This window comes from Lontra canadensis, unplaced genomic scaffold (assembly GCF_010015895.1).
Source record: "Lontra canadensis isolate GAN:19392208 unplaced genomic scaffold, GSC_riverotter_1.0 scaffold12, whole genome shotgun sequence".
In the NCBI taxonomy this organism is placed as follows: domain Eukaryota; kingdom Metazoa; phylum Chordata; class Mammalia; order Carnivora; family Mustelidae; genus Lontra; species Lontra canadensis.
In genome coordinates this window covers 17,443,082-17,467,287 of record NW_022631006.1, presented here as the reverse complement: position 1 = coordinate 17,467,287, position 24,206 = coordinate 17,443,082, and the positions used below count along the sequence as shown (strand labels likewise).

Sequence of the window (24,206 nt, the reverse complement as noted above, 5' to 3'; positions counted from 1 at the left end):
CCTTCAGAATGTGAGCTTCACACAAGAATGTGTCAAGATGGGCTAAGCTTCCCAAAGAGACATTCATGACCATAGAGAACTTGCCATAACCTAGTCCAGCCCAATCTCATGCAGCCTTGTCTCTACTCCTGGCCTGATTATTCTCAAGGGGATGGAAAACATATATGACCTGAACAGATTAGGTCATACCCTTGCTTCAGACTCACCAATGGCTTGCCTTGCTCCACAGTCCAAAATCTTCACATGGCTCACATGTTCTGCCGTGTTCTACCCTGACCACATCTCCAGCAGTATTGCCCACCATTCTTCCTCTCACTTGCTTGCTGATCTTTTCTTGGCTTGCCCAATCCATTCCCTTCCCTGATCACACTCTGTACCCCCTCTCCAGACCTCCACTGAAATGTCACTTTATCACAGAAGCTTTTTCTAACTAGCTGAGACCCCATATTTACTCTCTTGGAACGCTTAGCTTCTCCTTCACAGCACCGATCACACTCGAAACAACCATATGTATACTTTTTCTTCTCCTCTAGACTCCCTGCCTCCTATGCATCGTTTGCATGATTCCTCCCAAACAGGCTGAGCCATCTGCAAAATGAAGCCCGTTTTCTATGATACTTGAATTACAACAACACCAATCCCTCCCTTATGAAATTAGCTGGAAGTCAATAACTCCTGAGATCTCCTCCCTCCCCAGAAGTCCTAGATTCCCTCCCCTAGAATTCCCCAGGGTTCCTTACTTTTGTGCACAAATCAGCTCTGCTGTCTTGACCCCTGGTGCCTGCTTGGAGAATGGGAACTCAACCGCAGTCTTTCAAAGATGGGTTGACGGTTCTGGCAGGCTAGATGTTCTCGGTCAACCCCACAAGCTAGGGAGGACTACAGAGGCATTTAGCTATATAGCTGGGAGGGTGTGGCAGAAGGGGTTAATAAATCGGCCACACCCACTGCCTGGGTAGCTCCTGAACCTCTGCTGTAGACCAGGTTCTCATCCAAACAGCCCCTTCCTGGTTGTGAGTCCCTGCTTGCCTGTCTGACCACAGTCTGGACCACCCATGCCATCAAACTTGTTTTAAGGAGTAAGCATCCAAGGGAAGTTAGTCTTAGTTGGTCTCTAATACCCCCTTTTCAGGTGTTCCTTTGCCACTTGAAAATGATGGAGGAAGAGTAATGGAGAAGTTTCACCTAAACATTAAAACCTAGGGTGGAGGTAAGGCCAGTTTTGCCAACAACAACCCCAAAATGGAAAAAAATATTTTTATTCTTTTTATAATGTATGTGATAATCCCATCAATTATGCTGCAACCGGATTTTGTCTTCAGGCTGAACATAATCTAGTTTCCTCTACTTTTTATTCCAACCCCACCTACCACCAGCACAGTTCACTATTACCCCTCCTGGACCACTCCACCTTCTAACTGGCCTCCCATGGCACACAATCCCTATACCACACAACACCCAGAGTAATCCTTCAGAAAAGCCAAGATTATCAGATGAGTCCCTTGCTTAAATTCTTCTGTATCTTCTTATTCCCCTTAGAGTAAGGTCCAAAAGATATAAGACAGTCTTGTATGTTCTAACTCTGCTCTCCTTTTCCTTGTTCTCTTTCTGCTGCAACCATTCATTCATTTGACACATATTTGCCAAGCATCTGTTGGAAGAAAAGAGCAGCCATTGTGAGTGGGGTGAGGTTGGGGGGAATGACTTGAGGAAAGGGTCAGAGAAGAAGAGGATGAACCCCACTGGTCATGTTAACTATGGTTAGTTCAGATTTCCTCTGAGCTTTCCTGGTTCCTTGGGCACATCTGTTTTCTCACAATAACTTATATGCATTTTCCTGGAATATTCTCCATTCTTCTATTCTGCTAGCTAAGTGTTCTTCTTTCTTTAGAACTCTAGCTTAAACATTACTTATTTCTGGATGACTTCCTTGATAAATGTCTCATAGTTTTCATTCGTTTCATTTGTTCAGCCACAAAAATATATTGAGTGTCTGTCATGTGCCAGGCACTGTTCTAGGCTCTGTGGATACAACTAAACAGATTTTCATCAAATTAGAAAGCTATGTGTGGGATGATATGACAGGAAATGTGGTTTACATGGTATACCCAGAATCTGTCTTAGGGAACCCCCTTGGGGAGCATCTCAAAGAGATGGCCATCCTTTGGAGCAACAAAGGTACAGCAAGCATCTCTAGGCTTTGGGCTGAAACAGACACATCTTATGAAGATATAGTAGGCCTAAGAAAGTAGCGACTTCAAATTAATTGCAGGCACTGATTTGGGACCTAGCTGCCTCCCAAATGGATAGCACTATGAAATCCAAAGTTTATTTACTTAGAAACAGTAGTGATTTCCCTAACCAACCCCACGGAAGACATATGGCTATTAGTGAAATAGACATATGGTTATTAGTGAAGAGATATATGGTTGTTAGTCCCCAGAAGAGACATATGGTTATTAGTGAAGAGTGGCTGTATCCAACTTCTGCTGCAGACTCAAGTAGCAAGTTGTTAGGGGCTGCCACTATTTCCCAGATGGAATTCTGCAACCCCAAGTGGTGTCTGGAATGACTCCTTTCAGAATGAGCCTCTGAAAGTTTAAACAAAGAAATTCTGGTTTTGTTTTTTTTTTTTAAGATTTTTTTTTAATTTATTCGAGACAGAGAAAGACCACAAGCAGGGGTTGGGGGCAGAGGGAGAGGGAGAAGCAGGCTCCTTGCTGAGCAGGGAGTGTAACATGGGCCTCAATCCCAGGACCCTGGGTTCATAACCTGAGCTGAAGGTAAATACTTAAATGACGGAGCCACCCAAGTGCCTCAACAAAACAAGTCTTTTTAAAATTCATTCAACAAACATTTTTAATTTTTAATTATGCATTTAAATTTATTTATTATCATTAGGTTTTTTTTCATTTTTAATTTTTTATTAATATATAATGTATTATTAGCCTCAGGGGTACAGGTCTGTGAATTGCCAGGTTTACACACTTCACAGCACTCACCATAGCACATACCCTCCCCAATGTCCATAACCCAACCACCCTCTCCCTACCCCCCTTCCCCAGAGACCCTCAGTTTGAACAAATATTTTTGTTGAGAGCTTCCATGAGTGTGGCCCTCAGCTAGATTCTAAAGGTGCAGCAGTAAATAACAGACATGGTTCCTATACTCACAGAGTTTGTACTCTACAAGGGAGATAAACATCTCCAAACTAACTACTTAGCTCCAAGTGAGCAAGTAAAGAGTATTCTGAAACCATATTTCAAGAGAATCTCGTCAATCTGGGGAAGAGTGGAAGGTGGGGACAGGAAGGCCTCCAGGGGGAAAAAGATCTTTGACTTTGTTTTATAAGATAACTGGAAATTCTAAGTGGGAAGATGACGCTGAGTGGCAAGGAGCTGTGCAAACACCCTGCAGTAGAAAGAAGCAGGTGTGAGTCCCCTAATATTTCTGAGAGAAGGTCGGTGCGACTGAAGTACCTAGAGCGAAGGGGAGCATAGGATGAGATGAAGGCCAGAGATTTCATTTTGGGGTTATGACAATGAGAAGCCATTAAGGGTTTTAAGTAAGGTAGGAAATGTCATGTTTATGGGGGTTTTTTTGTTTGTTTTGGTTTGGTTTGTTTATTTATTTATTCGACAGACAGAGATCACAAGTAGGCGGAGAGGCAGGCAGAGAGAGAGGAGGAAGCAGGCTCCCAGCTGAGCAGAGAGCCCGATGCGGGGCTCCATCCCAGGACCCTGGGATCATGACCCGAGCCGAAGGCAGAGGCCTTAACCCACTGAGCCACCCAGGCGCCCCTCATGTTTGTGTTTAAAGAGATCATTCTGACTTTATGGTGGAAGAGCAATTGGGAGGGGGGAGCAAAGGTGAATGGAAGGAGACCTATTGGGAGACCCCTGAAGTGAAGCAGGAGAGAAACGATGGAGACCTGGACCAGGGTAGTGGCATTAGAGATGTTCTCAGCAGAGGACATTAGAGGCATTAGAAGGTAAACTGATAGACTATGGTAACTGACTGGAATATGTGGAGTGAAGTAAAAGGAGATGTCATGAGTCCTAAGGGTTCTGGCTTCATGCATTTTGGTGGGTAGTGATGCTGTTCTTCAAATAGGAAACACTGGATGAGGACCAAGCTTGTAGGGTCAGAGTAGGGGTCAGGTTCAGGATTTGTGGCTGAGTTTGAGATGCCCTTTAGATGTACAACAGAAAGTCTGATTAGGCTGTTAAACAGATGAATTTGGAGCTTACAGGACAAGTCTGGATTCAAGATGTAAGAAGTCATTGGAGCTGAGAGTTTGGATGTGTGCACCTCGGAAAAGTTGTAGAGTGAGAAGAGCACCTAAGACGGATTTTGAGGAACACCAACACTTGAAGGGTGGGTAGAGGAGGAGGATGGCCATGGAGGCTGAACAGAATCCAGAGAGGTAGTAGGAAACCAAGGAGGTGGTTGTCCCAAGAGGACAAAGAAAGGGAATCTCAAGAAAAAGAAAGTGCTTATCGGTAGGAAGGGCTGACAAGCTATCAAGTAACACAAAGTCTGAGAAGTGTCCATCAGCTTTGTAGTATGGAGACAGTTGGACCTGGGAGAGAAAGATTTTGATGGTGAGATGGTGGGAAAGAAGATATTGGGGAGAACTAAGAACGTCATGGCAGGGAAGGAATGGATCCAGTGAATGTGGACAGTGTTGGGGTGGACTTTCTTTCCTATTGCCAGGCTTCATTTTCATTCTTTTTAAAAATAACCAGCAAAGGGAAAAATTCAGGACACCTAGAAGTAGAGGCCAATTGAAGAGAATTCTTTCACTGTCCCTTTATTTTCTACTCAAAACAATATTCAGTAACATTTAAACATTACCCACTTTTGGGGCAACCAGATGGCTCATTTGGTTAAACATCCAGCTCTAGATTTTGGCTCAGATCATGATCTCAGGATTGTGAGACTGAGCCCTGCATTGATCTCCACACTCAGTGTGAGTCTTCTTGGGTTTCTCTCCCCTCCTTCCTTTGCCCCTCCACCACCCCCAGCATATTCTCTAGATAGATAGATATAGATATAGACATATAGATATAGATATTACCTACTTTTGCTTCAACCCTCTGTGAACGAGATGGCAGGGTTGGGTATTTTTTTTTGTTTCTCTCTTCTTTTCCGAATATCTAAGTCAATCTGGATCCCTTTATGGGGGAAAAGACACACAGCGTTTCTCATTCTGGGTACTTTCTTCAAAGACACAGTGGAAGCAGATTTATTTGTAGATATAACATTGATCTAAACATATTCCCTCACTTGAGCCCACAGCAATGGGTAGGTCTTGCACTATTTGTAATTTTAACATAAAAGCATGATTGGGTAAAAATTTCTTACCCAAATTCTGAAGCAGTGTTACATATTCCACTTGGATAACATCAGAAATTTTCCATCTGAGAAAAGGCAGCAAATCTTCGGTTAATCTGCTTTTATTTTTTTTTTCCAAAGAAATAGAAAAAACTTCATACCCAAATGGTGAGTACCAGGAGAACTTTGGGCCTATTTGGGGAATTTGACCACGGGGCCTCCGTTATAACAACTCTTTTAAGACGTTTGGTGGTGAGGGAAGGGTAGCATCTGGAGAGGTCAAAGGAGAGCTTTACCTTAATAGGGGAGAACTGAGCATGATTAAATGTTAATAGGAAAGAATGAGTAGGAAGGGATTAGGAAGGATTAGGAAGGAGAAGCAGTAATTCAGAGACTTCAAACTCAAATAACCTAAATGCATGAGTCAGTGGGATGTAGGAAATAGAGTGCAGGAACTACAGAGACTGGAGAGTACAGGCTCTTTCTGAATATTTGCCTGAGGTACAGGGGATTCTGGGAGGTGAGGGAGCTCTTCTTGATTGTGATGCTAGTATGCCTACAAATGTATGTGTTGGTTAAAACTCGTGGAATTACACACTAAAAAGGATGGATTTTACTTTACATTTTTCCTTATTGTAAGTAAAAAAATAAATAAAAGGGGGAAAAAACCTATATAAGCCAAACATAGGATATGTCTGTGGGCCACAAGCATCATTTTGTGGTCTCTAGAATAATTGAGAGAATAAAGCTTTTGAAAAGATGTGAGGAATGGGACCTAGACATCAGACAGAGAGGCTCACATCAGCTGGAGGAGGAATAGGATTTCTGTGGTACCGGGAGCAAAGGTAGTAAGGGAATGAAACCAGGAAGACAAGTTTGTGGCAGGAATTTGAGGGATTTCTGATTGGAAAATAGAAGTCTGTTTTGCTAGTGAAGCAGGAGGCCCAGTTATCTGCTGACTATGAGGTAGGAGGTGGAAAGTCAGATACTTGAGGAGAGTGGTGATGGTTTGATAGAGCCTGAGAGGAAAATTCGAGCATGAAAAAGATGACAAGGTTGCTAGGTAATATTTCAGGCCCTTCTGAGGTTGGTGATTATTAATTAGGATTGAGTTCAGCAGCATATAACAGGAAACAAAACCAACCAAAATAACAGTGTCTTCAAAAATCAGTTTATTTCTCTCTATTTAAAAAATTTTTAAATTTCTCTTTCATATAAAGGAATTGTAGAGGTAAGTCTAGGGCTGGTATATGATTTCATCAGGGATCAAAACTACTACTTTTTAAAAAGTTTTTATTTAAATTCCAGTTAGTTAATATACAGTGTAATATTAATTTCAGGTATACAATATGGTGATTCAACACTTACATCCATCACCTGGTGTACTTCTTAATCCCCATCACCCCCATCCCCCCATATACCTCCCCTCTGCTAACCCTTAGTTTGTGTTCTATAGTTAAAAAAATACCTACTTTTTCTTTTCTTTTTTTTTTTTTTAGATTTTTATTTATTTGCTTGGCAGGTAGAGATCACAAGTAGGCAGAGAGGCAGGCAGAGAGAGAGAGGAGGAAGCAGGCTCCCTGCACGGAGCAGAAAGCCCGATGCGGGGCTCGATCCCAGGACCCTGGGATCATGACCTGAGCCGAAGACAGAGGCTTTAACCCACTGAGCCACCCAGGCGCCCCCCAAAAAACTACTTTTTCTTCAACAGCTTGGCTTGTGGCTTCCATCCCTAAGGTTCCCTCATGGTTCAAGATGGCCACAGGAGCTGCAATAGAAGGGGGAAGGGGGAGAGGGTAGCTCTTCCTGATCAATCAACTCTCTTAAGCTTTCTTGCAGCAACCACCCTATATCCTTCCTCATTTGCTGAAATGCAGTCAGAAGACCAACCTGCCTACAAGGGAACCTGGGAAATGTCGTCTTTTATCCCTAGCAGCAATGTGTCCAAGTAGACATCAGGGTCCTATTATTAAAGAATATACCTGAGAGTATGGAACTGCTAACTTTTACCACAGTGATCTGTCGTTCTCTAATGGATCTTATCCCAGGATATAACCTGGGAGTTGGTTTCACCAGGAGTTGGGACTTGATCAGACAAATGGTATGAAAGTGCTAAAGAGCAAGAGTCTAGAACTGCTTGAGAGAGTGACTAAAAGTATGAACCATGGATTTTAAACTAGTCTGGGGAGAACGATGAAGGCAGGAGGAGACTGAAGGCTAGAGAGAAAGTGGAGATCTTACTACTTAGACATCCTGATGCCGTGAAAGAAAGAGTTCTGCCGAAGATATTGAGCAGGCAAGCTTGAAGAACAGGTGATTGTGGTGGAGAGGGAGAAGTGAGGCTCTAGAGAGATGGGATGACAACATTGAAGCTCAAGTGAAGATCAGGAGTAATAAGAATCCACCAGCCCTCTTTCCTGTTGCTCTTTCCTCCACATCTACTTTCTACTTCGATGAGTGTGTATCCACAGTATTTCAAACTGAGGGTGTACTACATGCATGCCATGCCCTACCTCATATCCACTTGGCCCATCTTTAACTCTAGCTATTTCTGCAACTGTCAGGTGTGAACCCATAGCACCATGTCTCAGCTTCAACAAGAATCTCTCGCCCTCTGCCCCAGCATTTCTCTGACCTGCTATGCACTCACACATATACAAACCTAAAAGGGAAAGAAAGTTAGTACTCCGAGGGGTAATCCTTGACCATGGAGACGAGGATCTGGTAGATAAATGCTCCCTCTGGTCTCCTTCAAGGTGGACAATGCTGAGGTACATTCTTCTTGGCTTTCCAAAGGGTCCTAGCAAGACTGAGTCCTGGATGCCCATAACAGTGACCAGCTTGATAACACATATTTTTTATTGTGTTAACATATAAAATTTACCATTTTAACAATTTTACGGTATAAAATTCAGGAGCATCTAGTACATTCCATTATGCAACCATCACCACTATCTAGCTCCAGAATACTCTCATCACCCCAAAAAGAAACTCCATACCTAGTAAACCATCACTCTCCACTCCTCCCTACCCCAACTCCTGCTAACCACTGATCTGTCTTCTGTCTCTATGAAGCTGCCTATTATGGATATTTCATGTAAATGGAGTCACATAATATATACCCTTTCCTAGCTGGATTCTTTTACTTAGCATATGTTTTTGAGATTCATTCATGTTGAAGCATGGATCAGTACATCTTTTTTTATGGCTGAATAATATTCCACTATATGGATATATGACATTTTGTTTATCTGTTCATCAGTTGATGGACGTTTAAGTTTTTTCTGCCTTTTGGCAATTGTATATAGTGCTGCTCTTGAGTGGTAACCCATTTTTATATTGGCTTTTCTTCCTTCCCAGTCAATGTAGAAGATAGAACGGTGTGGGAAGAATCTGGAAGCTGTGAGGCCACTGCAATAGTCCAGGGGGAAAGGGACACCTTGGAGATCTGGACTAAAGCAACAGGACATAAAGAAGGGGCTACATGTTAGAGACACGCAGAATTAGGACTGATGGGATTTGGTGACTGTGAGGAGACAGGACCTGGTAGACAGGGGAGGGAAATGAGGATGATACTAGAATTTTAACTTAAAACCAATGTTTTAAATTGCTGCCCTCTTCAGAGCCCAAATATTTGATAATTTTGATAGCGAGCACATAAATAATTACTATATTACTAAATCCCACATAAGTCCAACCAACTGTGGGGACAAGTATTTCTGGGTTCCTAAAAGCAGGGCCACACTTATAGTTTGCACAGCCCCTGAGCAAATATTTTTTGCAGGGTCCCTATCTGAATAAAAATTTGGAATCACCCAGTCAGCATGCCAACATCATTCTGGCAGCTCAGTCTTGCAGGATCCCTCAAGAAAGTATCTCATTGACCAACTGGAGTAATCTGTTCACCCGGCAATCTTTCAGAAACGTGATCCTGGCCACAGTGCCCAGGGACAACCCCATAGATTTGAGTCCTAGAACTCCTCAGGGTATCTGGTTAACCCCATGTTGGGGAGGGAAAGATATGGAGAGTTAGAGTGCCTGAAAGAGATTAAAAAGAGAGTTTGGGGCCCATATGGGACCAGGTCCAAGCTAGTCCCCACTGCCAGCAATTACCAGAGAGGGATTTAGAAAATTTTGAGGAAGGCAATCCAAAGTGCAGGACCCTCTCACTTGCCCAGGTCTGAGGGTGGTAGAACCCAGAATGATCTGGGATTAATGTGAACTTTAGGAAGAGAATTGGAGATGGAAACCAACATTTGTTTTGAGTGTGTCCTACCTGCCAAGTACCATGCAAGACCCCTGCATCATTTGATCTTTATAAGCACCTTGTGAGGTAGGTACTATGAAACCCATTTTACAGATGAGAAAACTGTGTCCCAAAGAGATTAGGTGACCTCCCTCACATCACCCAGTGGTGAATCCAGGTTCTAAACTGTGTTCCTTTCCTATACACCCTGTGCCTGCCCAGAAAGGGTCTTGCCTTCCCACTTCAACTAAAAGGGCATGTACTATTTCTCTACAAAGAGTATGTCACTCTGATCTCCTTTTTTACTTGCTGAACATTCTCTAGTCGACTGAGTACATTCTACACTGAGTTTCTGTGACTGGGTTTTAGCCATGGCCTGAAGCCCCCTCTGATCTTTTGAACAAAGGGATAAGGAGAATACTTTCTTGGTTTGCATTCAATAATTCCATGGCTCCTAAACCCCTATCACAGAACCTATCACAGAACCTAGGAGTCCACCTGTGCCTGATGATCCCCTGCCTGTTCTGGGAAGGTTCAACTCACACATGGAATGAACTCAAGCAATTCCCTGAAAAACAATTTAAGCCAGAGGAAGAGTCATCAGGCTAGGTGATAGAAGGTTTATTCAGAACCTTACAAGAAATTAAGTTAAGACCATTCTGCATCAGTCTGTGGTGACGTAAATGATTATTCTAGTTTGGATTGTCATTGGCTGGGACAGACTTTGGGCAAAAATCATTAGGCAAGGTGTGGCTGTTCTCTAACTTTGGCTGACGAAATCTTGCACCTAGGCAAAGGGCCAGGCAGAATTTAAGGACAGCTACGTGGCTTAGCTGTTGTTTCAACACTTTCACCAGAAGCCCTGAATGAGAGATGGCTTCATCTCTTGAGAAGTGTTGACTTAGGTCAGGTAAGAGTTTCTCTGCTTTATAGGCATCTTGGTCTCCTTCTCTTGAGCCTCCATCTTTTTTCCCAGCCCATTACTTATGACCCCATAAATAACTACAAATGAATCAATAAAATGGAGCTCCTGTGAAGGCAGAAACTCAGGATTTACATTAGAGGGAGAAAAATTGTAAATATCGCGTCCTGAAAGAGGACATTTGGATAGTTTGTAAGAATGAGACAGTGAGGGGCGCCTGGGTGACTCAGTGGATTAAGCCTCTGCCTTTGGCTCAGGTGATCTCAGGGTCCTGGGATCCAGTCCTGTGTCTGGCTCTCTGCTCAGCAGGCAGCCTGCTTCCCAACCGCCCCCCCACACAACCCACCCCCCACCCCCCGCCTACTTGTGATCTCTGTCAAATAAATAAATAAATAAAATCTTTTTTAAAAAAATGAAAAAGAATGAGACAGTGTGTCCTGTGATTTGAACAAAACCTCAGTACTGGGGCAGATGAGGTGCTGAGAGTAACCATTAATATAAGTTCCAAGATTCAAAACAGTGGCTGTTTCCATCAGCCCTAGAACAGAGAATTACTCACAGTCCCTTGAAAATGACACTTACTATCTCAAGAAGGGGTAAGGAAGATGCCTCCCAGATGGGTCTAATATCAGAATAGACATTGTTTCTTCCCTGGGGGTAGTTATCCCAGAATCTGAAAGTCAATGCCTACTCTTAACTTTTGACCTATAGCAAATAAGGTTATAGATATGAAACCAAGACCTAAAAGCAGTCTGGTTTCTAAGGAACTTGATAAAGTAGTAGCAACATTTCTGGATGAGAGAATGACTTCCAGGTTAGCTTACCCCCTAGCGCTAGTCCCAAAACTTGGCCATCCAAGTTACAACACAGGGACTGGGCACCTGGGGCAGCTAAATTTATTACATCATCTCTGGGAAATACCATACATTTCCATCATTGTTTCATGTTTGGTGGGTTGATCTAGACAAAAGGACAATGATTTCCCTTGATGGCTTGTGTTCAGCTGCTGCAATAGAAACCAATGCCGGGGTTATTTGACTTCATCGTGGCATAAAATTATGGCCCTGTAAAAGCAGTAGAGACAGTGAAGGGTTATGTAAGGTTTAGGTCTCAAAGTCAACAGAAATGGGTTTCAGGTTGCTGGGCTGACAATGCAGAGAGGGAGTTTTGTCATTCCAGGGGCGGGGCTGATGCTGCCTGTAAGGCCAGTCTGACTAGCAGTGCATTCTCAGAGGTATTGTCCTTGATGCTAACTTGACTATTCCAGTTTGGGTCTGTAAAACGTCAAAGGCCTTTTTGTCATGGTGATTGTTCTTACAAGGCAGATTAGTGCCATGGTGTGGTATTCAGTCCAAGCCTTGGAGCTACCTTGAGACTGGATTACTATAGGATTCTCAAACCTGAGTTTGAATCCTGTCCCAATGATTAGCCTATGTCTGTGAATAAATTACATCCCTTCCCTAAGCCTCAGTTTCCTCATCTTCAAAGGGGACATGATAATAGTACCTCTTTACACGGTTGAGAGGATTATAGGAGATAATTCTTGAAAGCTCTTGGCTCACTTCTGGGCACAGAGTCAGCACTGAATAAACAGAAGCAATTATGACTATTTAAAAGGCCTATGTCTGCTCAAGTAGGGCCCTTCTCTTTTCTTGCCTTCCTTATTTTTACTGAAGGAGCTCCTGGCCAGGTCTACAGAGACTAACCAGTCCTTACTGTACCTCACTGCCCAATAGCCCATTTCACTCCATTTCTGGACAGTTTGGTCACTGTCCTAATGTGGTTACCTATAATGATTACCTCAGCAATTGACTCAGACTTTTTGGTAAGGAAGAAGGCAGGACTATGGGTTGTTGACACCTTATTTGATATAATAAATAAGCGTGAAGCTGTTTGTTGAATAACTACAAGGCTGGGTCCAGCATCTGGAAATAGTTGAACCTTGCAAGGAACTCGAGTTACCACCAAAGTTCTTTGCTGAATGCAGAAGAATGATAATAACTTATGTTCTCTAGATTTTTCAAATTTACCTGTCTTGAATGATGTCGTGGAGAGGAAATATGTTACTTGTTAAAAAAATTATTTATCATCATGTAAATGCAATACAGAGGATCAAGTTAACAAAAATAATATGTGTCTTTATATTTGAGAATTGGTTTCCTAACTCCTCCCCATTAACTAACAACTTAAATTTATAGATTGGGCCTAAAAACTCACTTGTGTCCCATTAAATCCCATCTTAACCTTCAGGAAATTGATCTATGTATACCATACTGACATACTCAACACATCTCAAACTAAATTCATTTCCTCTTTTTTTTTTTCCCCTTTTTACCTTCCTCTTTCCTGACTACGCATTTCTTTCAATAGAGTTACCACCTCAATCTCCAAACCTAGAGTTCTTAGTGGGATCTCTGATTTTTCCAACACCTTTTCCTGTTGTCAGGAGCTACTTGGTCATGTTGCCACATCATGTAGACTGGTTAAGATTCTGGGCCCCATTGTTAGACCTAACCTGGTGTGATGCTTGGCTTTACCACATTCATCTGTGTGGCATGAAGCTTGTTAATCTCACTGTGCTTCCATTTTCTCATCTTCAAAATAGGGAAAGTAATAGTTAATTCTTTATGGAGTTGCTGTGATAATTAAATGAGATAATATTCAGCACAATGCCAGCACATAGTAAGTACTTGTTCTGTTACTAGTCTTATTATTATTGCAAATAGTACAGGATGTGTTCCTTCCTCTGTATTTTTATTGTAACTGCTCTATTTTAAGCTCTTATAATTTTGACCTGGGTTACAGATATTGATATCGTATTTTATTCTGCTTCCAGATTTCCCTCTCTTCACCCTGTCCTGCAGGGCTCTGACAGATTTGCCTTCCTTAAATATCATACAGCTCTCCAACTCAGAATCCACCTCCTAATAGCAATACCTATGGCTTCCGATCCAGCTTCCCTGGGAAGCTTCCAAGGCCCTCAAGAATTCACCCTGCTCAGTGTCTATCCAGGTTAGTGCAGTAACTGAGGGCACAGGTTCTGTTGGGGCCTACGGGGCTCCACCATTGCCTGACTGTGTAACCTTAGGTAATTGTGTTGTTTTAGTCATTTCAAAGTGTAAACTCCCTGTTTGGGCTATTTCTTCATTCTTAAGACCTCCTTCTTCCTGATTTCTTTCAAAGGTGGCTTCTGAGTATAGGGGGAGCTTACACATCCTCACAGGGGCAGGGGCACAGACCTTTGGCTCCCCTCTGATTTTGGATATTCTGTGTCTGGTCCTGCTGTGTCTATGTTGGTTTGCTGAGGTTCTTATGGTCCCACCTTGCTCTCCAAATCTCATGCTGGGCCCCTCCTTTCCTCCACTGAAATTTGTGGTCCCTTTCCCAGCAGCTTCACTAAGGCTGACCCCAGGCCTCTGCCGGTCTGCTGGATATTTCAGTGTGTTTGTGTTGTGCTGGTCATAAAGGAGCTTCTGCTTTCATTAAATACCACACACTAGCTGTGGGAAATGGTGGTGCTACTTCAGACCTTCATATTCCTTAGCAATTTCTAAATTACCCATGGCCCCATATTGCTCTGGTGCCATGTTGAATATGGAGTTTCGCTGAGAGGGTTACGATTTTCCTGGGCCTTGCCTTGAAAACTGAGAAGAAACTTCCTGCATTGGGAGTTGCCTAAGTCCATCTAGATGATTCTACCATCCTTGACTCCACCTCCCCTCTCTTTTGACCCCAAGGTAGAGTTGGGAGAGTGGGAAGATAGCTCATACCTCACGTCTTGTCATCCTTCTCCTTTTCTCTCCCTTCCAGGACCAAAAAGTTTTCAGCTGCCTTTCCATCTAGAAGGTGCTTCCTTGTCTTATTTTCTTATTTTGTACTCTAGCTTCATGGCCTAGTATTAAAGTCTAAATGACTTAAAGAACAAAATAGGAACCATCGAATAGGGATAATACGTTGGAAGGCATTCCAAAGGCATGCTATCTCAACTGTATATTTCAAGTGTACCTGAAAAGACTTACTTCTTGCCTCTATTCAACAATACTCTATCCATCCTTTCCACGCAAGGCATTTATCTCACATTATCCTTGAGGTATTCTTTCTCTATTCCTTCTCACTCTAGTCAACCCCCCCCTTTTTTTTCAAGAATATCTATGTGGCTACAAAACCTCTCTCAATTAAATTCTTTATCTGATTTCTCTAAGATATTCTGATTCTAAGCATTATGCTGTCCATACTAACTGTTATCCAATTGTTTTATTATTATTATTATTGTCTTATACAATAATGACAGTAAGTGTTTTAAAATGAATTGTTGGCTAACACATAGCAGGATATGGAAGCCACAGGTTGTACTGTTCTAGCTGAATCGACACTAGTAGGAGTCTACGTGGTTAGCTCAAACCAAAAGTGACTACTGGTGAATCTTAACCCAAACTGAAAATTTCAAAATATATTGGGCTAGAGGGTAAGTTGCAGGTTCAAGTCACTACTGAATGGATCTTCTTAATAGTTAGGATATGGTTAATATACTGATCTTCCTCAAAATAATACAAAAAATTCAGTATCTCAGATGACTTATCTTTATTACTACTCACCAGATGTCTGAGTGGGAGATGGAGGAAGCAGTAGGACTAAGAATGGGGTTCCTGAAAACAGATGTGTATAATCACAACTGTATTCTAAAGGTTCTGGATGATTCTTTCTGAGTTTATGACCAATGGCACAGGCTTGCATGACAGGAGTTTGTGGTTTTGTTTTTGTTGTTGTTGTTGTTTTGTCATTATTCTTCACTGATGTTTCTCTATTCTTCTACAGGAAGCCAGTGGCATAAGATTATTATCCTGAAAGGGTATGAGAAAGGATTGGCTCCAAGAAGTTAAATACCTACAATGAGAGATCCTTGTTCAGTTTCAGTGTTTATAGTTTCAGGTGCTGGGAATATAAGATGAATAAGATACTATTCCTGCCCTCAAGGAGTTAAATCGGCAGTGAGAAGACAGACTAGAAAACAGATTATAAGACAATATGGTAAGTGCAATATGGAGGATATTTACAAGGTATATTGTAATATAGAAGGGTAACCCATCCCAGCCTGAAAGGGTAAGGGTATTAAAATCGTGGAATGCTTTTCAAAGATAAGCTTCAAGAGGTGCTTGGGTAGTGCAATTGGTTTAACATCCCACTCTTGGTTTTGGCTCAGCTCATAATCTCGGGGTCACAGGATCAAGCCCCACATCTGGCCGTGGGCTCAGCATGGAGTCTGCTTGAGACTATTTTTCCCTCCCTCTGCCCCTGCCTCCCACTTGTGCTCGCTCTCTCTCTCTCTTAAGTAAATAAATAAATCTTAAAAAAAAAAAAGATAAGCTTTGAAAGTCAAGCAGGAGTTGTATACGCAGGTTAAGAGTAAGGTAAGAAGAGAAGCATCAAGAGTCTCATAGGGAGAACACTGTAAGCAAAAGAATGGAGGTATTTGGAGACTCAGATGTAGTTCCATATAACTGGGATCTCAAGTAAGAAGAGGAGGTATAGCAGGGGGTGAGGCTTGTGACATAGGGAATGTCAGACTCTGGCTTTATGAAAAAATCTACTAATGGAAAATTACACAGCATGCTTAGCAAATATTAATAGAGAAAGAAGTTAAAATCAGAAAAAAACCAAGACGGTGAATCTGAATGAAAGTGGCTCTGAGAAGGGCTCTGGGAGCCAGGAGCAGCCAGGCATGGGCCATCTCATAGAGGATTTGCCCCTCTTATTCTTCAAGTTACAATTTGTGTTTCCAATTCAGCCATTTTTATTTGCCAGTTCCATTCTTGTGTTTGGTCTGGTTATTTACAGAAGGCAAAGGAAAAAATGAGTGAATGTAGAGAATAAGGAGGAAGGTTATAAAATAGATATTTGAGTAAATGACTCTCCATTTGGATGTCTGACATGGCAAAGTTAATATATCCAACCTGAACCCCTGATCTACCCCCCCCCTACTGCCCCCACAAATTTGCACCACCTTTTGGTGATGGCAACTCCAATCTTCCAGTTCCTTTGGACTAAAGTCTTAGAGCTCATTCTTCATTCCTCCCTTTTCATCATATTCCATATCCAGTCCATTAGGTAATTTTGTTAGCTCTTCCTTCAGAATATACCCCAATCCCACCATTTTTCACCACTCCAGTTGAATCCACATCATCTTTCATCTTTATGACTACAACAGCTTTACAACAGGTCTCCCTGCTTTTACTCTTGGCCTCCTACAATCTATTCCTCTTATGATGTCCAAAGGGATCCTTTAAAAATGTGAGTCAAATAGGCGCCCCTTCGGTGGCTCAGTCAGTTGGGTGTCTGACTCTTGATTTCTGCTCAGGTAATGATTTCAGGGTCCTGAAATCAAGCCCCATGTTAGCCTCCGTGCTTGGCAGGGAATCTGCCTAAGATTCTCTCCCTCTGCACCTCCTGTCCCCTCTGCCCTCCCCCCATTCATATGCTCTCTCTCTCTCAAATAAATAAAATAAGTCTTTTTTAAAAATGTGAGTCAATACCCTACACAACCCTCCTTTTCATCCAGATCAAAGCTAAAGTTCTTACACTGAATTTCTTAAGGAGCTTTGCTCTGGCTATTCCCCCTACCCGAAACACTCTTTCCTTAATAATCTTCTTAGTTAACTCTATTACCTTCCCAAATTTCATGGCTCCATAGAGTGATCCTGTCCACCCTTTTTAGTTATTGTAACCTGTTACCCCTATCCCTATGCACTCCTGATCCCCCTTATCCTATTATACTTTTTCTTATTTCCACAGTCCTTATCACTTCTAATATAATATGTATTTATTATCTTTGTTGTTTAGCTTCTTGTCTCCCCTTACTAGGCTTCAAATTCCACAAAGGATTATTTGGTTCACTGATCTATCCTACTTAGAATACTAACGACTGAATGGATGAATGAATGAATGAGTTGCTTTGGTCAACTGAAAGCTTCACTTTATATTATCCAAATTTCCCATTGTTAACCTATCTCAGAAACTAGTACCGAGAAACAGAGGAATGAGTCACATGCATCTTAATTATAGGGACTGAATAAAAAAAGGAAAACAAGTTTTCCTATGACGTGACCCTGTGGAGAGGGAAGAATGTATTTTCCTTATTGCTCTGAAGTTTTACATGAATAGTTATTAGATTTTTAAAATTTGGTTTATATGTATGTATATATGTATGTAGGCCTTTCCTACACCTAAGATTATATAAACATACTCTTTTATACTTGTTACTTTTATACTTTTTATACTTGTTCTCATATAATTTAGTTTGGCTTTGTTTTTTAAGTCTGGTCTTTAATCCATCTGGAATTTGTGATTGTGATTTGTGAGAAGTAGGAAGCTGACATCACTTTTCACAAATGATTAGCCAAGTAGTACCAAACTGTACATATACTTAAGAGTCCAGCCATTCATCACAGGTCTGAATGTCACTTTACTATACAATCTATTCTTTTTTTTTTAAGATTATATTTATTAACTTGACACAGAGAAAGAGAGTACAAACAGGCAGAGTGGCAGGCAGAGGGAGTAGAAGAAGCAGGCCCCCCACTGAGCAGAGAGCCCAGGACCCTGGATCATAAACTGAGCCAAAGGCAGACACTTAACCTACTGAGCCACCCAGGCACCCGTATACAAGAATATACAGATATTCTTGAATTCTTTGTTTCTTCAATCTATTTGTCTGTTCTGGCACCAACACCAAATAATTACTATGACTTTACAATATATTTTGATTTTCTGGGATAATCTCTGATCTTAACATTATAACTCACTATTTATTATTAATTTTAGCCTGAATCAAACATAAATCCATTCTTCATGTGCATTAATTGAACATTTACTATGTTATGCCTTGGAAATAAAAATTGTTCACTGGCGGCCCCTGGGTGGCTGGTTAAGCATCCAACTTCTGATTTCAGCTCAGGTCGTGATCTCAGGGTTGTGAGATTGAGCCCCACGTCAGGCTCCATGCTGGGCATGGAGCTTGCTTAAAATACTCTCTCCCTCTCACTCTGCCCTCTCACTCACTTCCCTCTCAAAAAAAAAAAAAAAATTGTTGGCTGGATTCAGTTGTCCAAATTTAAATTCCATTTACTGAGGTCTAGACTGCCTTTTCAGTTAAGTTTTTAGAAGGAAAGGAAAGATGGGAAAGTTGGTTTTTTCCTCTTAAGTACTGCTTAAGTTGCTGATATAGCCATACATAAGATCTGCTTTACTAAATTTTTCTGAAATAGTAAGTCTACATATGAATCAGATGTTGAGAGGCTCTAATGAAAAGCCTAAAAATGTGGACAAAGGCTAGGGAATGAGAAAATCAGAAAGTAGTATCATATCCTAAATTTACAATTTATTTTCTAGCTTTAGACTGCCATTTAGGTGGCAAATAACTTTTTGCATAAATATTAGGGCAAGTTTTTTCCTCTCCCTGTATTAAACTTTGAGAGTTACACACCAAGTCATGCCCAGCGAAGCATCACCACATCCTAGTAAGATCCTGTGTGTATGTGTTCATGAGCACATTTAATTGCATGTTCCTACATTCTCAGATTAGCCTTTTGGCAAATTTAACTCATTTCATTTGCAAAGGATATGGGGTAACCATGGTTCATTGCTGAGCAAAGAGGCATGAAGATCAGCTGGAAATTGCAATCAGAGAGGTTTTGGGTGTAATCCATAAAGCTAGGAGTAACACCGGGAAGCCTAACACATTTACCCATGTTGAAACAGTTGAATTTTTAAAACTCTTAAATAGGAGGTCTTTAAAAACTTTAATGCTCCCCCCACACTAATTAAACAAATATTGACATCTGTTTGTGCATGGTATGTACAATAGTGATATTCAATATTAATTTATTTGAGTGTCAAATTGAACCTCCATCCAGTAAGTATTTATTAAGCATCAAGTATTTTGGGGATAGTGAAATGAACACAGACCCAATTCCTTCCATAGTCAAGGAATTGCCCCTTCCTAGCCAAATGCTTTATGTCATTGACCAAGAAAGATAAGTGAACAGTCTTTAAACTGTGGAATGACAGAAATCTTTTGTTTACATAATTATTGACATCCAAGGAAATCTCAATCTACTCTGAAGCTGATTAAAAGTTTCATAATTTTTGCTTGACATATTTTCATTCTCTCCTTAAACATCAAGTCCAAACATGATTAGCCAGGACTTATGACCCTCCTTGCCAGTGTAATGCTATTTTATATCCCTTTCACTACTGCAGTCAAAAACTGAGTTTAGTTTTAATGTCACACTAGACATTATTGGATCCCTATGAGTAAGAACTCACCTTAGTGACTAGTTCTCATGTTCACCAGATTCTCCAAAGAGTACAGGCTTCTCTCCCACAGGAAAAGAAATAGTTGGCTACATTTGGGGCTGCCATATGAGAGTATTTTCCAAAAGATATCATGTAGTATGGGTCCCAGGGTAGGCATGGGCTGTTCAGTGTTGGGTTTGGGATTACAAACGCATAGAGAATAAACCAGGACTTCAAGGTCTAAGATCACAGAAAGAGAAGACCAAACAGTCCTTGGGCACTGGAACATTATTGTAACATGTCAATTTCCTAACATCACTAAGGAGGATTAAACTTGCAGAAAGATAAAAAATGGATAGTTGATGGTAAAATCCAGAAAGCACACAAAGAAGTGACAGCACTGGCTTTTGAAGAACATATCCTAGAAGAGTTGTCCTTAACTTTGTTTACATATCCTCAGTGGTATGATATACTGTTTTTGAGACCCTGACAGAGTAGATACTCAAAATGAGAAATAGTCTTCCTTTTTTTTTTTTAAGATTTTATTTATTTATTTGACAGACAGAGATCACAAGTAGGCAGAGAGGCAGGCAGAGAGAGAGGGAGGGAAGCAGGCTCTCCGCCAAGCAGAGAGTCCGATGCAGGACTCGATCCCAGGACCCTGAGACCATGACCTGAGCTGAAGGCAGGGGCTTAACCCACTGAGCCACCCAGGCGTCCTAGTCTTCCTTCTTTAACTAGTTTTTCTGGTCTAAAAAGAAATGCAATCACTAAATGAGGTAAAAAACCTTTCATTGACTCTCATAACTGCACCAGGCTCCATACCAGAATTTTATAACAAAAATATTCAGCTGAGTTGGAGAGGCGAAAATCATTGTCCAACTTCAGTTCTCAATCTGGCCCACATCTCTAATTAAACTGTTATGAAACTAGGATCCAGCACTAGTCCATACTGAGTGCTGCTCCAGAGGTACAGAGTAAATGCTGCTGACTACTGCTACTCTAATGAGTAGAGCTTGAGAAGCGAATAATTCCTTAACTGAGTATGATGCATGTATAGGGTTAAAGGTGGAGGGCATGCTTAATCTGGTAATCACTTAGAGAAAATACGGGTAATTCCTCTGGAAAGAACAAGCCCAGTTACTCATAATGCACCACACCGGGCAGTACTCAAGAGGCACCACGCTCTATGACTACTAATGTAGGTCTGGCTCACATCCACATCCTCTTGACAATCGTGTTCCCACCACCTTTTCTCTCCCCTCACCAAAACTAATGAAAAAAAAAATGGTTGATGGCACCATCTGAGAAGTAGCATAATGGAAGGTATAACCTGGACTTTTAAGTCATTTCTAGGTTAGAATTCTAGAACTAACTACTACAAGCTGAGAACACTCATTTCATCAACATTCTGCTTTGATCCTTCCTGCAAGTTGGAGACAGTCTGTGGTGAATTTAGAAACAAGAAATACAGAGCAGCCTTTCTGCCTTCTGATCATATTCCTCCCAGTTATTTAGTATCTGGCCCACGCATAGCCTTGCCAGATGCCAAGCTGTTAAGCCCTTTGTTTCCTAGGGTTTATTAATATCCATATCTGATAAAGTAATGGGGTTCATTTCAGATTTCATACATGAAGAATGAGGTCAAACCATGTCTCTTCAGCCATATTCAACCTTGTATTCTTCTTTTTTAAAGGGAGTCTCATAAAAACAAGGCCTCAAAAATTAGTTTAAAACTCATTACTGTTCTTCTCCATGGAAATCTTTAGAAAAAAGCAAAAGCTTTATGTACTCCAAAGAGAAACCAGAGTTATCAACTTTGTATTCTCACCAAGGATCTGTTTTAAACTTTTTCAAAGCCTTAGAGTGGAAAACTTTTCACTTGACTTAGGCTAACAGTCACTCTAACTCCATAAATGGATAAACTTAGATGAGGAAAATCAATAATCTAGACACAAAGGGATCCAAAGGCTCCCCAATTCCTACTCTAGGACTGTATGGCCATTCTCTTCAGATAGGCCTACTAGTGTTTTATTTTTGTATCATCTCTCTGAATGTTGGTATGTGTTTAACAAACTCTTTCACGTTCTGTACTGGATAGTAGTGCTAATGGGAAGGAAAAAACGGGGAGGAAGGAGTGGTAATGTCTATAGACACAGTCAAATCCTGTTTGTGGAAACTTTTATTGTCTAAGTGGGTTGTCAATATATAAAAAGTTCAGTCCTACTGTCCAGCATGTAAGGAAGAAAGGCCTAATCTCACTGTATGGGGGTTTAAGTAGGTGCCAAAGGAAAAGCAGTTCCCACCACCTCCAAGGAGCAGGAGCTGCTGTTCTTCAGGAAGGAGGATGCTGGTATGATTGTGTAACATTAATGGCCATGGCACACATGTTGTGTCAATCTGATACTCAGAGCTCAATCCTGTAGTCAAATCAATTACAGTCACTCCAGGAACTGAGGAAGAATGAATCCAGACCCCTCCAACTAATAGAAGCTTCCCATTGAGCACATGAGCTGTGTGGGAGTACCTTGGTGTAATGGGAGGCTGGATGATTATGGATTCCCAGAGGAATCCACAAGAGATTGGTTTTAGAAAGAGTACAGAGCTTAGTGGCTCTTCAGAAGCACCCAGACCTCCAGCAATAAGGGCTCCCCCTTGCCAGCTGCAGGCACTGTGTGAATGCCGACCTTCAGGTGCTTCCCCCAATACTGGGATATTGACCCAAGCCATTGTCCCCGTATGTAGGAAATGCCAGTCACTTAGTACAGGTTCTACCACACTTCGACCCCCATACACAAACAAGTATTTCTGATTGTCATAGGACACTTCTGTTGTTGAATGCCGCCAACATGACAACGTGGAATCTTCTGGATCCGCCTTTGTTATTGTTACATTTAGGTCCTTAGTCGTATTATCCTTACTCTTAGAGATATCAAGTTGGAGAATCCCCAAGGCTGGAGTTACTGGGGACAGTCTCCCTCCAAGAACCAAAACCTCAGTATCTGAAAGTCTTGTCATGGTGTGATAAAGGCGACCATCCCACTGGGCTCCAGTCTCACAACTGCATATTTGGTTGCTTTTCCATTCGAAGTCACCATATCTTGAAAGCAAGTGAAACTTGCTCACTCGGCAATGCCGCCCTTCCTGCTCTCCAAATCCTCCCGCACTAAGAATAATGTTTCCGTTCAAAAGGACAGAGGCATGCCCGTATCTCTTAAGGTTTGGGCCTTTGCTGTCACTAGTGACTACACTGGCAGGGAAGACGCCTGATGGAGAAGCAGGATCTATTCGAGGAAACACCTCTGAGGGTGGAAACACCAGAGTTTCGAAGAGAGTGTCTCCCCTAGAAGCGGCCAAAATGAAATAGTGGGCGCACTTCAAATGCCACTCCTCAAACTCATCAAAAGGTTCAAGATTCTCCACGCGCTGGCTTTCTTCTGAGGGGAGAAAGCAGCGATAGAATTCATTCATGTCCACGGCACAGCAGGCAGTCCAGCCAGCCTGAAGGAAGCGGTGCTTCTGGGCCTCCACGTCGGGAAAGCGGTCTAGGCCATGCAGGGGAGAACTGAGCTGCCGAAAATGCTGCTGCATGACCTGGCCAAAGGCGTCATGCGGCCTCATCTGCTCGTAGGTCACGAAAATGGCATCAGGAAAACGCTGGGCTGCCCAGGCGATGAGGGCCGCGGCATCTTTCGGCTCAAGGTAGGTCAGCACAACCTCAGCTAGAAGCAGAGTGGGTGCGGCAACGTTAAGGCCAGCGGCGGCCAGGGCCTGGTCCAAACTCGAGAGCTGTCGCAGGTCCACCCCTAGGAGGCGGTAGTCCACACTCTCAAAGCACAGCGCAGACGCCCTGGTCTGGAAAGGCCCTGTTAAAGCGCACAGCTCCGGCCTATCTTGAATCCTCTCTGCCTTGCGCCGGGCCACGTCCGGAAAATCTACTTCCCAAACTGCAGCCCCGGCCAAATGGCCCGCAGATTTCAGGCGAAAATACAGAGAATCTGAACCCGATCCCAGCGACAAGATCTGGGGACGAAGAGCACTCGGAGCCGCGCATGTCCGTTCAAGGAAGGCGCGTACACAATGCCCCACGGCGCGTGCGCGGACGTAGTAGCCGCGGTGGATGAGCGGCGCGCGCCGCGCAGTACCCGGAACGAGCAGCGCGGCAAAGGGGTCGGGTACGTACCCGTGCGCGGCCAGGGAACTCTTGCTGAGGGCGCTGCTGTCATTAGTGCTCTGTACTGCTCCACCCCGACGCTCGCGGCTCCGCGGGCCCATGGTCGAGATGAGGGAGAGGAGCGACGGTTCGTCACCGGAATGAGCTCTCTTTCATTCTGCCGTACCCACCTTGGGGATTTCTGTACAGAAAAATCACCCCTCTTCCGTGACTCCCCTCCGTGTGTGTGTGTGCGT

The 24,206-nt window shown here is 42.4% G+C and overlaps 1 protein-coding gene and 1 non-coding gene across 2 annotated transcripts; both read right to left on the bottom strand.

Annotated features, from left to right (window-relative positions):
- Positions 1-21,495: 21,495 nt before the first annotated feature.
- Positions 21,496-21,609, bottom strand: LOC116867561. The gene has a single exon (XR_004382610.1). It is a non-coding gene; the product is annotated as a U5 spliceosomal RNA (small nuclear RNA).
- Positions 21,610-21,960: 351 nt separating this feature from the next.
- On the bottom strand, positions 21,961-24,171 carry LCMT2 (leucine carboxyl methyltransferase 2). Its single transcript, XM_032856692.1, has one exon. It carries the CDS (start codon positions 24,069-24,071, stop codon positions 22,020-22,022), a length of 2,052 nt encoding a protein of 683 aa, XP_032712583.1. The 5' UTR covers positions 24,072-24,171; the 3' UTR covers positions 21,961-22,019.
- Positions 24,172-24,206: the final 35 nt, after the last annotated feature.

Excerpts from the sequence above, each read along its gene's own strand:
- LCMT2 (XM_032856692.1), bottom strand. The coding sequence starts at position 24,071 with ATGGGCCCGCGGAGCCGCGAGCGTCGGGGTGGAGCAGTACAGAGCACT.